A 16,163-nucleotide genomic window follows, 5' to 3' on the forward strand; every position below is an offset into this window, starting at 1 on the left:
AGAGCTCCTTCTAATTATTGCGATGTATTCGTTTGGCCATTGTGGAAGCGTACCGCATCAGTGACCGGGCTCCACCCTTCCGGGTTACTGCTTATTCGGCTCAGGCAGTGGTGGCCTCATGGGCAGTACATCATGGGGCTTCGGCCCTTCAGGTGTGCACACCTTTTCCAAATTTTACAGAGTGCACACTTTGCATCTTCTAAAGCTTCTCTGGGACGTAGAGTTTTGTAGACGGCAGTTCTCTGATTGGCCGGATGGCTTCTTAGTTTATGACCCACCCATAGGACTGCTCTGTAACGTCCCAAGGTCAAGCCTGTGTCCCCGCCAATGATACGGATGAGAAATCTCGATTTTTGTACTTACAGTAAAATCTGTTTCTCTTCTGTTCATTAGGGGACACAGCTCCCACCCATTCTCTCTGGTTACGGGCCTCGTTGTGGCCTTGCGTGATTCTGGTTTGTACATTGTTTGGTTTTCCTGTTTTAGCTTAGTCCCTGTAGGAAGAGAATAGCTGGAGGGAGGAACTTACACTTTTGAGCTTAGTGTCGCCTCCTAGTGGCAACAGCTATGCCCAAGGTCAAGCCTGTGTCCCCCAGTGAAAGGAAGAGAAACAGATTTTACGTTAAGTACTAAAATCTAGTTATTACATCAGGAATGGTATGTAGAATGATGTGGAGATAAAATGGTGCTGATATAGAGAAGGTAATCCAACCCTTAATGGATTCCTTCAGATTAGACCACCAGCAATTTCAGAACCAAGGAGCCAGAGTGCTCACAAATTTTTTTCATTGGAAACCTGACCGAACACGTTTAGCTGTCTGATCTGCCTAAAGACTGAATAGAAAAAAATGGTTATCTGCATTTTTTAGTGTGCAGAGTTTTGAACTACATTCTGGTGAACCTTGCTGACTAATGAGTTCTGTGCAGGGTCTATCTGAGTTTCCACTGTACAAGTGATTAAGGTTTTGCCAAGAGTCTAATGTGTGTGGGGAGGTCCCGACTTTCACTCAATAGATGTCGGGGAGAGAAGGATAAGGCAAAGTGAATATTTTCGCCAGATCCTTTACTTCTCCTATGAGATAAGCCAACAGAAGTGTCCAGCGGTAGCGTTCTCCTCTCTCCCCCATTGAATAAGTATGGCTGCCTTAAAGTGAACCTGTAACATTAAATATGGTGTTTGAGCTGAGGGCAGCATGTTACAGAGCAGGAGGAGCTGAGAAAATAGATAGTTTTATAGGAAAACATTCAGCATAAGTTGTAAATTATTTATTAAAATTCCTGATCAATCTGGGCTTTGACATCGAGGCAGTCCTATCAGTGATTGCCAGCCTTCCCTCTATGAGGAGGGGGTCCTATCAGTGACTGACAGCCTTCCCTCTATGAGGAGGAGGTCCTATCAGTGACTGACAGCCTTCCCTCTATGAGGAGGAGGTCCTATCAGTGATTGACAGCCTTCTCTCTATGAGGAGGAGGTCCTATCAGTGACTGACAGCCTTCCCTCTATGAGGAGGAGGTCCTATCAGTGAGTGACAGCCTTCCCTCTATGAGGAGGGGGTCCTATCAGTGATTGACAGCCTTCCCTCTATGAGGAGGTGGTCCTATCAGTAAGTGACAGCCTTCCCTCATTCACTCACTGATAGGACCACCTCCTCATAGAGGGAAGGCTGTCACTCACTGATAGGACCACCTCCTCAGAGGGAAGGCTGTCACTCACTGATAGGACCGTCTCCTCATAGAGGGAAGGCTGTCACTCACTGATAGGACCACCTCCTCAGAGGGAAGGCTGTCACTCACTGATAGGACCACCTCCTCAGAGGGAAGGCTGTCACTCACTGATAGGACCGTCTCCTCATAGAGGGAAGGCTGTCACTCACTGATAGGACCACCTCCTCAGAGGGAAGGCTGTCACTCACTGATAGGACCACCTCCTCAGAGGGAAGGCTGTCACTCACTGATAGGACCACCTCCTCAGAGGGAAGGCTGTCACTCACTGATAGGACCACCTCCTCAGAGGGAAGGCTGTCACTCACTGATAGGACCACCTCCTCAGAGGGAAGGCTGTCACTCACCGATAGGACCACCTCCTCAGAGGGAAGGCTGTCACTCACTGATAGGACCACCTCCTCAGAGGGAAGGCTGTCACTCACTGATAGGACCACCTCCTCAGAGGGAAGGCTGTCAAGCACTGATAGGACCTCCTCCTCATAGAGGGAAGGCTGTCAAGCACTGATAGGACCACCTCCTCAGAGGGAAGGCTGTCACTCACTGATAGGACCTCCTCCTCAGAGGGAAGGCTGTAAGTCACTGATAGGACCACCTCCTCAGAGGGAAGGCTGTCAATCACTGATAGGACCGCCTCCTCAGAGGGAAGGCTGTCACTCACTGATAGGACCACCTCCTCAGAGGGAAGGCTGTCAATCACTGATAGGACCGCCTCCTCAGAGGGAAGGCTGTCACTCACTTATAGGACCTCCTTGACTACAAAGCCCTGAATGAGCAGGTATTTAAAATGAATAAAATACAAAGTATACTGACTCTTCCCACAAAACTATAGATCAATCTGCTCAGCTCCTCCTGCTCTATAACATGCTGCCTGCAGATTACTTCGCATTTTGTATGGTGACAGGATCCCTTTAACGCTGCCTATACCCAATGGACTGTTCACATGAACAATCCCACATTACAGCCAATTACAGACAGTTTGTACAAAGTGGTCAAATTCAGCTAGCCATGCCATACACTTTCAGCTGACCACGGACAAAATTCTTCAACCTGACGGATTAAAACTGCCATCGCGAAAGTTTAATTTTTAAACGTCAGTGGCCCAAATGGCTAAAACTGGTCAAATTCAGCAGATCTCGTTTATGGTCCCCTCTAAAGAAAACCTTTGTTTTAATTGTTTTATGAGAGATTGCCAGTGAAATCTATAAGCTGCCCCAAAGGGGTTCAAAGAGGACCTGTCTGGGGAATTCTGCTGAAGTATCTGAGAGCAGGGTATGATAGTGGGAGGGACACTGAGCTCTGTGAGGGATAGGCTTATATGATTTACAGCAGGATTTCTTAGTAAGACCAGATTCCAATGGCTGTATTAAAGATCCGCCTTTCTATGTAGTACACGGAACTGGTGACCACCACAAACGAGTATCTCCAGGTCAATGCTCCATGCCACAGGGACCAAGGTAGTGCATTCCCTGAGTCTATCTACAAGGAATCTCGATCTGTGCAGAAAAATGCAGACGTGCATAGAACCATTTTCTTGTATGGGTCCATATGCACAATAGATGTGAATGAAAAATGTGGCTGCCTGAATCAGGCCTAAAAGCAAAGTACATCCTGACAGGACTCCTAGGTGAGACAGTAAGAGTCCTGCTGACTCTCGCCCCACACAATGATTAATAGATCCCCCTGTATCAGTGTATACACACTGTGTGTAGGAGGGGTAATCGGGACTCTCACTTTCTTTCCTAGGAGTCCTGTAGGACTTACTCTCCTTCTCTAAATCATATGAACCTATATATCACTGAGCTCAGCTTCATTCACTCTACCATACCAGGCTTTCAGATAGAGCAGCAGAAAGCACTTTTAAGATATCTATACGTCTTGAAATCAGTGGTGGTCTGAGACCAGCAGTGTGATGTTCTGACATGGACGGTCAGCAATTTAAGGATTTCCACTTTAAGGGTATGGTGATTTTTGCTTCAGTTTTGGTGAATAATTATGTGCTCTGTGTAGTGTGATCGTCATACGTGCTGTGTTATTACAACCAATATAAGGCAAGTGGAATCATACTGCAGCATATGGGGGTAGCTGTGCCAAAATATTAGGACATTTCCTTATGGTCAGTTGCCTAACATACTGACAACAGCCAATTTACTCCCACTGCAAGGAGGACCCAAACACAGACTTGGGACGCTGCAGGGACCTCAGATCCCCTGCAGCCGCTTAGCAGGCCACAGATTGCAGACATCTGAGAGTAAGAGACTCTTTATCAGCCTTTCTTGCAGAAAGAATTTAGCTACTGACATATCTGGGTGCTGTGATATTTTAACAAAATACCCTCCAAACTAGCAGGTTGATATTTGTTACTTTTTTTTAAAGGGAATCTGTCAGCACATACCTGTAAATTTGTAGATGTGCCGACAGATTCCCTTTAACAGCTCCAGTACATTGTGAAAAGATGAGACCTGTGAATGAAGCCATCTGTTAACCGAGTTAACTCTTAAAGTGGCGGAGGCCTGCTCATGGGTCCATTCATTTTGCATGCCGTAGCAGCTCTATCCTGTATCTGATGCATGCCCTTTATGAGGAGCCTTGTCCATGCACTGGAGTTACAATACAGGTCTCATAAATGTAATGACATGTATAGGAGGAAGACTGTGCTCCCCATAACTCTGTTATCTCCTGTCATGGGCAAAGGTCTAAGCAGGTTAATATCATAGCATTAGGAAACTATCACCTACTCATAGAGGTGGCAGCTGCTCCGTATGGTCACGAGGAACTGACAGCAGCATTCATGCATGTGGCAGCCACTGAAAAGTCAGTCTGTTCACTGTTAAAGAGGACCCCTAACCTGTTGAAATCCAGCATGTCTGATCCTTCTTTCCCCCCAACATCTGCTGGCAGGAAAGAGCCGGGACACCCCATACACATTAAATGGTCAACCGATCCCTCCAAAATGGTCAGGTTCTGCCGACATTCCTCTACTGGCCACCTTTTTACATGTGATCTGGTTTTGTGCCTTGACCACTGTGAGTGGGTGGATAGCACACCTGGCATACTCATGCCCACTTGCCTGTCACTTTATGGGAACGGCTATGCATCCTTTATATATAGAATCCCATTAAACATAAACGGCTTTGAATTAGCCTTTAAGGTCCAAAGGGTTTAACTGGATTGTTTTACCTTTTTAGCTTTGTCAACAGCAGACTTCTTCATGCCATCCCGGTTAAGGTCTAATGGATTACTCTTATAATGGGAAAAATGAACACACGCAGGGTTAATAAACCAAGCTATGGAGGATTATAACCACAGGACGACAAACTGAATCGAGGAAGGTTCATATTGACACAAGACATAACATGGACAATAGGGGAAGAAACTAAAGGCACCATCGCATGTCCGGTCACTGTGAAGTGAACAGAAAAATGGTTACCGTAACACCACCAAATCTAATATGGCGAAAAGCAGGGACATTTCTATCATAGTAGATGACGCTGGAACCCAATACAATCAGCAGCTCAATATGAATTACTTTCAGGCAGCCTTCACAAGGCCCCAGGCTCTCAAAGTAACCAATCGGAGCCTCACAATTTTGCCTCAGTGACTCAGTTTGGAGGCTCCCTCTGTCTAACCCCACAGATACTGCGGTCGTTACTGACAGAGGCACTTGAGGAATTCAATGATGGGGATCAGCATCATCGCCAATCCTGGTCACTGGTGATGGATGTCAGCTGTATTATATAGCCAGCACCCACAATGTACGGCGCAAGTTCAGAACGTGAGCCTGCTCCATACATCCCTTGCACACTAATGCCGTACATGTACGGCATTATGCGTAAAGGTGTTAAAGGGAATCTCTTGCCAGGAAATTAAATGCTAGACAATGCCTTGTAGGGCTAGCACAGCTGAAAGTAATGATACCCCCTCAGTGATCTGTTTCATTCTGGAGAATTCATATGCAAATGAGCGGTTAAGTGCAGAGAGGGAGGGCCACTCTGTAATCCCGCTCCTCCTGCTCCTTCGTGATCGTCAGGGTCAGCTTCCTGCATAGTCACCATACCTGGCCATGTCAATCAAGGAGAGAGAGGGGCTGGCAGAGGAAGCAAGGAGGGGAAAGGGTGCACAGACTGGTTGGGCCCGTCCTTGTTGCACTTAAAGTGGTTTTCTGAGACTTTATAACTGATGACCTGGATAGGTCATCAGTATATGATCTGACACCCAGGACCCCTGCTGATCAGCTGTTTGAGGAGGCACCAGCACTCCTGTGAACATCTCAGACTTTTCACAGCTTTTCCTAGGCTGTGTGATGATACGTTCATCGGTCACATGGCCTAGGTGCAGCTCAGCCCCATAGAAGTGGATGGGGCCGAGTGCGATACCAAACACAACCGCTATACAATGTAAGGCGCTGTGCTTGGTGAGCACAGAGAAGGCCGCGACACTCACAGGAGTGCTGGTGTCTTCTCAAACGGCTTATCGGTGGGGGTTCCGGGTGTCGGACCTCCACCGATCAGATACGGATGACCTACTCTGAGGATAGGGCATCACTTTTAAAATATGTTGGAAAACCCTTTTAACTGCACATTTCCATATGGATTAAAAGTACATTTTTTTTCCAAAATGAAGCAACATATCACTAAGCGAGAGTTATCATTACATTCAGCTGAGCTAGTCCCACAAGGCATGGAGTCTGGCTTACTAGAGAATTTCCTGATGCCAAACTCCTTTTAACTACTGCTCCATTATGTGGAAGTCTGAAGTCATCAGAACTACCACCGGGGTTGCAGTACAGGCTTCTGGGGGAGTGGATGTAACGTGCCCAGCGATCCGCCTGCACATGAACTAGTGCATGCATATGCAGGCATGAAATAATAGGTTGTGGTTGGCACATCATCTCAGAGATGTACCACTGACAACGAAACTGTATGCGCCCGAAAGAGTGCACCAGAAATCCTTCACTCACATATAATACTGACGATTGCTCCATATACGCTGACTGCTGATCAACGATCAGCAATGATAAATCTGCTAGTGTAAATGGACCCTAAGGTGACAGCCATACTGGGCAGTTAGTTTAAGGAATTGCATTATGAGCATTTCTGATAAAAGTAGTTCTAGATCTTAAAGGGCACCTGTCAGCAGATCTGTCCCTATGACACTGGCTGACCTGTTACATGTGCACTTGGCAGCTGAAGACATCTGTGTTGGTCCCATGTTAATATATGTCCGCTTTGCTGAAAAAAATGATGTTTTTAATATATGCAAATGAGCCTCTAGGAGCAACGGGGGCGTTACCGTTACACCTAGAGGCTCAGCTCTCTCTGCAACTGCAGCACTCTCTGCATTTTGATTGACAGATAAGTTACAGATAAAACAGAAGGTCAGTCCTGTGTCCCAACACGGACACTATTAGCGCTGCTGCTGGTCCCGGAGTAGTGCGGTAGGTTTCACACAGGTAAAATCAAAGTCAAATAGGTTTTGGAACCGCGCTGCAGGAAAATACGTATTCCGGTCCCAAATGGATGATGTACGGGTGTCAGCCCTTCTCCTCGACAATCAGAGGGTACGGTCCTCCCAGACCCCCTCCTCTACAAGATTTAAGGAGATAGGCAAGATAGTGAAGCACCCCTGAGAATGTTATATTAAAAGGTTTTATTCTACTTACAACAGGTCAGTAGACAAAAAGGCATAAAATTACAAGATGATCGTCACGTTTCTGCCCGACCCGGGTTTCGCTACCTCGCTTCTTCAAGGGCGATGACTGAGCATGCTCTCACACGAGCCTTTTAAATAGCCCAGCTGTCTCATTATTCAAGCGGGTGTGGTTCCGATCCCAAAAAAACAGTTTTAGAAATTCCATTCAAACGTTCATAAATACAATCACTTTTAAAATGTAAACATAAGATACATAAAATACACATACAATACACATTGATGTACATAGTCATTGCCAATTTATAAGTAAAACCCTTTCGAGTTGCCGCACATATCCAAAATCAATATATTCATTAGTAAATTCAGCCCCTTTCTCTATATCCTCTCCCACAAGATCTTCTCATGTCCTAACATTTTCCACTCATTCTAATATAATGGTCCTATTACTCTATGCATGTTATCCACTCTTGCAACATTATACAGGTATCCTCCCCCTATTCCCGGAGCGTCATTCATCTAGTCTCCGCCCCCTCCTAAAGTGTCATTTCCTCAGACGTCATCCGATCCTGGCGCGTCATTCAGGTAGTCTCCACCCACTTTTAGCGCGTCATTAGAAAGAACGCTATCCGCTATGGTAGCGTCATTCGTGTGTTCTCGACCCCGCCTCCACCGGTGGCGTCTTTCTTTTGTTCTTTACCGGGCCTCCTAAGGACCTTTGGGTGACGTCAGCTATCTGGCAGCTCCATTGGACCTTGATGCCTCGTGACTGGAACGTCACAGGTGGAGGCGGGGTCGAGAACACACGAATGACGCTACCATAGCGGATAGCGTTCTTTCTAATGACGCGCTAAAAGTGGGTGGAGACTACCTGAATGACGCGCCAGGATCGGATGACGTCTGAGGAAATGACACTTTAGGAGGGGGCGGAGACTAGATGAATGACGCTCCGGGAATAGGGGGAGGATACCTGTATAATGTTGCAAGAGTGGATAACATGCATAGAGTAATAGGACCATTATATTAGAATGAGTGGAAAATGTTAGGACATGAGAAGATCTTGTGGGAGAGGATATAGAGAAAGGGGCTGAATTTACTAATGAATATATTGATTTTGGATATGTGCGGCAACTCGAAAGGGTTTTACTTATAAATTGGCAATGACTATGTACATCAATGTGTATTGTATGTGTATTTTATGTATCTTATGTTTACATTTTAAAAGTGATTGTATTTATGAACGTTTGAATGGAATTTCTAAAACTGTTTTTTTGGGATCGGAACCACACCCGCTTGAATAATGAGACAGCTGGGCTATTTAAAAGGCTCGTGTGAGAGCATGCTCAGTCATCGCCCTTGAAGAAGCGAGGTAGCGAAACCCGGGTCGGGCAGAAACGTGACGATCATCTTGTAATTTTATGCCTTTTTGTCTACTGACCTGTTGTAAGTAGAATAAAACCTTTTAATATAACATTCTCAGGGGTGCTTCACTATCTTGCCTATCTCCTTAAATCTTGTAGAGGAGGGGGTCTGGGAGGACCGTACCCTCTGATTGTCGAGGAGAAGGGCTGACACCCGTACATCATCCATTTGGGACCGGAATACGTATTTTCCTGCAGCGCGGTTCCAAAACCTATTTGATTTTGATTGACAGGGCCAGGTGTGATGAAATTTACACTGCCTGGCCCTGTCAAAGTGCAGAGGATGCGGAAGTTGCAGAGAGAGGAGAGCCTCTGGGTGTAACGGCAACGCCCCCATTGCTCCTAGAAGCTCGTTTGCATATATTAAATCATTATTTTTCTCAGCAATGCGGGCACATATGAACATTGGACCAACACAGATGCCTTTAGCTGCCAAGCGCACATGTAACTGGTCAGCCAGTGTCATAGGTACAGATCCGCTGATAGATGTCCTTTGAATTGGAATTCCTTGCTTTCGTCCTTTTCTCACAACGTATACCCAGATATATAGTTTTACTTTTCCCCAAGATGGAATTTCTTCTACTGCTAAATAACTTGGCCTGGAGAGTAAATCTATTTCCCTAGGACAGATCACAAAACTGGAAAGTCTTACATCCAAATTAGAAGAAAACAACATAAAACGGACGATCGCTTAGTCTCACTGATGTTTGACATGGATCGTGCTGAGGACATGCTGAAAAACATGCACTGTACACACATGCATGTCTATTGCAGCACTCAGCTGCCGCCACCAGGAAACTCACAAATAACGCTCTAGATAGGGAGGAGGTGTTCTCACAAAAGATCAGTCCAGAACCTTTCCTTTCTTTTAAGTGGCCACACCCCAAATTCCCCTGGTAGATACTCTTGGAAGATGAGAACGAAGCAAGGAAGCAAAGAAGGACCAAAGCAAAGCAAAACATAATAACAGTAATGATACAATGAGCAAACATATGAGCAAACAAACAATGGAAAAAACATGAAGACAGCAGAACTGGAACAAATTACACCCGTCTGAATGGAAAAAGCCGTGAATGGTACCCAAAGGGTTAATAATTAACTTAAGATAGGGAATTAAATGTGATGATTGAATGTTTGTGACGAAGAAACACAGAAAAGTGAAGGGGAAATTAAATTCAAACATAATGGCACTGTCTTATACGTCAAGCCTTCCGTAGGGTTGTCAGGGGACAGGCTCTGGAACAGACTCAAGCTCAGTATCAGTCACCCAGGTTGGCACGATGATTTGTATGGGTGACGTCTGTTTCATAAAGTGGAAATAACCTCTTGACTCTTGCTATTCTAGACGAGGTTCACCTTAGAACTTTTTTCTTTTGCCAATATTTTCTATCTAACGGATCATTTTTTTGACCAGGGCAGGAGCATTTACTTTGACCCTGGCGGGCGCACTTCTAGACCTTGTGCCTCTTTATTCCTTTAACCTTTTCCAGATAAAACCATGGGATATATTCTCAGCTGAATCTAAGGAACAGTTTAAGAATGGAGAGAAGTAGGTGACAACCCAATACCTAGACACAGATGGTACTTACAGGCAAATTTCTGGCTGAATCCAGGTACAGTATAAGCAGAGCCGCAGAGAGGCCATCGTCTGCCTGGTCCTTGTCAGCTTTAATGCTGGTCAGGACCTACATTAAGAAAATCATAGATCAGAAACACTTTTTTACATTCTAATCGCTCATCTACATTAACAAAGGCAAAAATGTGCATGCCTGGTAAGAATCATGTCTGGTCACTATTCTAAGGGCTCATACACACTCATTGGCACAGAGCCTATATGGCTCTTTTAATACAGAACCTTACGGCCTTCATGAACTGCCATATAGGTTTTGTCAGTTTGGTGGATGGAGATCTTCTACCATAGCAGCAATGCTTCCAGTGAAGAATACCTCCATACATAAGGAGTCTGATGGAGCCGTCAAGTTTTTATGGAATCCAACATAAGGAGGCATAAGGAGATAAAGTTAAGATCTCACACATCTCTAATTGGAAGCCCTACTAAAGTGAACCTGCCACCATGAAATGCAGAGCAAGCAGGCAGCTTGTTATAGAGCAGGAGGAGCGAAGCAGATTGGTATAGAATTCAGTAAAACTTTTAATTTATCCATTTAAATCTCTTTTTTTCTGAGGGTAGGAGTCCAGTGGGCGGTACGAGTGCATACACAGTTAGTGGTCTCAATCACTAAGTGTGACCTCCCACTGGACTCCTAATCATAGAAGGAGCAGAGATTTCAATGAATAAAATAAGTCGTACCAAATTTTTTCCCCACAAAATGACTTATTAATCTGCTCAGCTCCTCTTGCCGTATAACATGCTGAATGTAGATTAAACTCCATGTCGTGGTGACAGGTGCCCTTTAAGGCTCGGCACAGGTCCACTGTGAAGGACCTGTACCGAGAGCTGTAGACTGTCATTTCATTCTGAATGGTGCGGTCCAGCTCTTGATTTAGCTCCATTGAATGGAAAAACCACACGGTAAAAATCATCGGTCACATGAACTGCAGCCCGGCCTCTCACTGAATACAATGGCATTGTTTATAGCACCAAATCCATGCCAAAAAAGAAAAAAAGTCATTTGAACCTACCCCTAAGTGCAAGAGCTTTTGTAGGAGATTAAAAATAAAAATAAAAAGTGCTTTTTTAGCTCTTCCTCATCCATATCTAGAGGTACGTCTGGTACTGTGTACTTACCTTGTCCAGGTTCTCGGTGGTGGACTTTGGAGAAAGCCACTCAAGCTTTAAATGAAGTCTGCCAGTTGTTGCTTCATCGAGTGTGAACCACTATAAAGACATAAACCAATAGACTCACCGCTCTGTGGTTTATTTCATTATTAGGCCTCATGCACACAACCGTTGTTTTGGTCCGCATCCGATCCGCAGTATTTGCGGCTTGGATGCGGACCCATTCACTTCAATGGGGACGCAAAAGATGTGGAGAGCACTCAGTTGCTTCGTTCCGTGGTCCGCAAAAAAAATAAAACCTGTCCTATTCTTGTGCGTTTTGCGGACAAGAATAGCCAGTTATATCAATGGCTGTCCGTGCCATCCGTGATTTGCGGACCGCAAAACACACAACGGTTGTGTGCATGAGGCCTTATACAGAGTTTGTTCATAAATTATATTTAAACGGAGTAGGCCATCTTTAGCCTCCGTCAGTTGATACTTTTTTTTTAAGTTAGCATGAGGTCAATATAAGATAATGAAAAACTCATACCTGATGATCATTTTATTCATACATTTCCAGGAGGAAAGGTACAAAACAGTTCTCAGAAAAATGTCCTAGAATTGTTATTTATTGAGTGAAACGCTGATTCCTGAAATGTGCACAAATCAGGCATTGATCAAGCACTGATCTGGTTAGTACAATATTAAAGCATAACTACACTGCATGTGAAAAGGAAACGCTTTATCGTCCCATCTCCTGGGCTTCGTATGAAAAAAATAAAATAAAATCACTGCACTGTTTTCAGTGCTGCAGACTAAGGGCTCATTCACAATACCGTATCCGTTTTCGCCAAACTGCAAATAGCGAATCTGCAAAAGACGCGGATACTGGGCGTGTGCGTTCTGCATTTTGTGGATCTGAAGGTCCTGCCCTATGATAGAAATGCCTATTCTTGTCTGCAAAGCGGACAAGAATAGGACATGGTCTATCTGTTTTGTGGGGCCAGGGAACAGAAGCACGGATGCAGACAGCACATGGTGTGCTGTCCGCATCTTTTGCGGCCCCATTGAAATGAATGGGTCCGCATCCGATCTGCAAAAATGCGGAAAGAAACATACGGTCGTGTGAACGTGCCCTAACGCTATGGTGCAAGGCATATATACATACACCCAGTGAATACCCCACATGGTTACTTACCTCATCTACCACTCGTTCCTTCTCTACTTCAGTCAGATCGATCACAAGGCTGCAAGAAACCAGAAGTGTTAAATGTCTTGAATGAGGAGATTATATATATTTAACTGTTGAAATTTACCACACGCATTGGTCCACTTTACTCTGCAACGTGAACCACGGGGGCAGGATTTACATTCTTAGCAATACTGGGTCGATGAATAAATAGCTGCCTCCAGAGGTTCTCATTAAAATATTACAAAGTCACCAATTGAGGATACAAGTCACAAGCCATTATTTAACAAAGTGCCCCCAAGGGCATTGAAAGAGTTCCCTCCGTATTAGCAGGAAGCTCATTGAGAATCGTAGCCCATAACTGGAAATAACCAACCAGGGTCCGGCCACACGTGGCAGATCCGCAAACGGTGCAGATTTTGTTATAGAAATGCCGCAGTTTGGTGCCGATTTCACTCTCTGCGTTGTGAAAGGTGAAATCAGATCAGTGGGAGATATTCATAGCATACATTGATAAGCTGCGAATTTAAAATGCTCATGGCATGTAAAGCGATGGGCAGAAATTGTTGTGGAATGTGTGAATAAGATTTTTAAAAGCGGATCCAGTTCACCGCTATTGTAATCACTGTGGATTTTCTGCATGCGAATCAGTTGCAGAAAAAATCCACAGCATATACACTGTGTGTGACCGTACCTTTAATCTGTCTGAATTAATGAAAAAACGTACCACCCAATTATGAGGAGATTCCCAAAGATCAGGGATCCCTGGAATACCGATGCCTCTCATACTTGGCAGACTAGATTCTCCTTTTCAAAAATCTGTCCTCTCTACAGGGCCGCACACAACACCCTATGACAACGGCTGCTTTCTTGAGGATTGTCCGTTTTTTTTCTCTTGTCCTGACCACTTCCTGCTTGTCGTTACTTTACTGTTCATACAGATGGTTCTTCTACGTTTGACCATTTTTGTTTGGCCCTTTGCTGCCACTATTTGTTCCTCCGTTACCTGATTTTGTACTATTCTTTTATTATTCCTGCTAGAAGTTAGAAATGAATTGCCAGCAGCCTGCAGTGAAGGTGCAGCTAGGTATTACCAGTTGGGGGGAGAGGTGATGTCCCTACACAGTCCGATACTGACAGCACTGATTGGATAGTGTCAGACTGTGCAGGGACACCCCCCCAAATGGTAACACCCAGAATAGGGCGGCAGTAAATGATTTTAGTAATCTATCCCCCCTTGTGCCATCAGCTTTACTTCCCTAGTGCCATCAGCTCTCCCCCATTGTGCCACCAGCTCCGCCCCCCCCCCCCCCCACTGTGCCATCAGCTCTCCCCCCATTGTGCCACCAGCTTCAAATCTTTGATCAAGCCTACTTAAAGAGGACCTTTCACTTGTAAAAACAATGTGAACTAAGTATGCTGACATATAGAGCGGCGCCCGGGGATCTCACTGCACTTACTATTATCCCCGGGCGCTGCTCCGTTCTCCTGTTATGCCCTCCGGTACCTTTGCTCTGTAAGTTATAGTAGGCGGTGTCTTCCCTTGTCCTGTGGGCGTCTCCTTCTCCTAGGCTGTAGCGCTGGCCAATCGCAGCGCACAGCTCACAGCCTGGGAGTTTTTTTTCTCCCAGGCTGTGAGCTGTGCGCTGCGATTGGCCAGCGCTACAGCCTAGGAGAAGGAGACGCCCACAGGACAAGGGAAGACACCGCCTACTATAACTTACAGAGCAAAGGTACCGGAGGGCATAACAGGAGAACGGAGCAGCGCCCGGGGATAATAGTAAGTGCAGTGAGATCCCCGGGCGCCGCTCTACATGTCAGCATACTTAGTTCACATTGTTTTTACAAGTGAAAGGTCCTCTTTAAAGGTCCTCTCTAACCAACTATCCATGTAGAAAGAACACGTACTAGAACAATATTTGTCACAGCACAAAAAACTCCCCCTATCACACCTGATATGTGCACATGTATGATGCATGTTTTTTTTTCTTTTTATATCGAACATCTCAACAGTGATAAATACAGAGTAATATATAGCAGAAGTAAAGAAATAAATCAGATACTCACTTCCCCAAGAAATCATCTTTATCAGTATCCTCATCAAAGAGTTCTACCTCAAGTTCAGAGCCTGGGTGCTCATAAATTAAAGCCTGTAAACAGGAAATGGTGAAAAAAAATCATAAAACAAAACAATGAAAGTAATATAGTGTAAGTACTAGAATACAAAAGTAATACAAAAAAATACAAAAATAATAAATATTAAATAATAAGTAATACAATAAGTAATACAATAAGTAAAACACTATAAAGAGTTCACACCACCTGTTAAAGTGGTGTAACTTGTGACAGAGTTTGATCAGGACATGGCTGATACCGTACATTGGCCGTACGTTCTGCTTTGGTGGCTGAAGAAGTCATATTACGTCATCTCACAGGTAAAACAGAATTATCTAATTCCCAGAAGTGATGGAAAAGCCCTGTGGTTCGGCGTTCACAACGCATTATCAGACAATTACATGATTTGTAATTTCACCTTTATGTCCCACAACAAAGTCCTAAAAGCGTTTGCGACTGACAGGATTGATAATGATAGGAGATGAATCTCTTGAAGACCATTCGTGTTTAAATAATAAATGTCAGGAACGCCCCATTCTCTTTTACAGTGTTTCACTAGTAAGAACACAGTTACAGCTGTTCTTCCTAACATTTTTTGGGGACAGAAAGTTGCAGAGAGACACCCCTTATTGAGCTCCAGGTCACATGCAGAATTACAAGTACAGCCAGACTCTTTCTTGCCCTGTTTTCCCTTCTTTGTGTCTATTACTCCCATAGTCATAGCCCTATGTTTATTGGGTAAACATAAAAGGGAAGGAGCTGCTATACGGAGACAGGAGCGTTACATCACAGCCAGTATGCACGCTCCTTACGTTTCAATGAAAGGCACAGCTTGAAAGATATGGCTAGAGATATGGCACAGATATACGAGGTTCATATTAACTCCTTAAGGACCCAGCCATTTTTCACCTTAAGGATCAGGCCATTTTTAGTAAATCTGACATGTGTCACTTTATGTGGTAATAACTTTAAAACACTTTTACTTATCCAGGCCATTCTGAGATTATTTTCTTGTCACATATTGTATTTCATGATAAAAAAAATTCTTTTTTACTTATAAAAAAAACCAAATTTACAAACAAAATGGGAAAAATTAGCAAATTTTAATTTCTCTACTTTTATAATAGACAGTAATAACTTAAAAAAATATTTATTACTGTACATTCCGCATATGTCTACTTCATGTTTGGATTATTTTGTGAATGCCATTTTATTTTTTGGGGACGTTACAAGGCTTAGAAATTTAGAAGCAAATCTTGAAATTTTTCTGAAAATTTCCGAAACCCACTTTTTAATGACCAGTTCAGGTCTGAAGTCACTTTGTGAGGCTTACATAATAGAAACC

The 16,163-nt window shown here is 44.2% G+C and overlaps 1 protein-coding gene across 3 annotated transcripts in view; it reads right to left on the bottom strand.

Moving 5' to 3' along the window:
- The window catches only part of ESYT2 (extended synaptotagmin 2), a 126,032-nt gene that overhangs the window by 18,375 nt on the left and 91,494 nt on the right, over positions 1 to 16,163 (bottom strand). For 2 of the 3 annotated variants that reach the window (XM_040434197.1, XM_040434196.1), the window contains exons 10-14: positions 14,771 to 14,853; positions 12,713 to 12,761; positions 11,542 to 11,631; positions 10,382 to 10,477; positions 4,903 to 4,965 (exon numbers count right to left, since the gene is read on the bottom strand). In XM_040434197.1, the coding sequence (XP_040290131.1) occupies positions 4,903 to 4,965; positions 10,382 to 10,477; positions 11,542 to 11,631; positions 12,713 to 12,761; positions 14,771 to 14,853 (381 nt within the window). The remainder of the gene's footprint in view (positions 1 to 4,902; positions 4,966 to 10,381; positions 10,478 to 11,541; positions 11,632 to 12,712; positions 12,762 to 14,770; positions 14,854 to 16,163) is intronic. The other variant, XM_040434198.1, reaches the window with a different exon arrangement.

Source organism: Bufo bufo, chromosome 5 (assembly GCF_905171765.1).
Source record: "Bufo bufo chromosome 5, aBufBuf1.1, whole genome shotgun sequence".
In the NCBI taxonomy this organism is placed as follows: domain Eukaryota; kingdom Metazoa; phylum Chordata; class Amphibia; order Anura; family Bufonidae; genus Bufo; species Bufo bufo.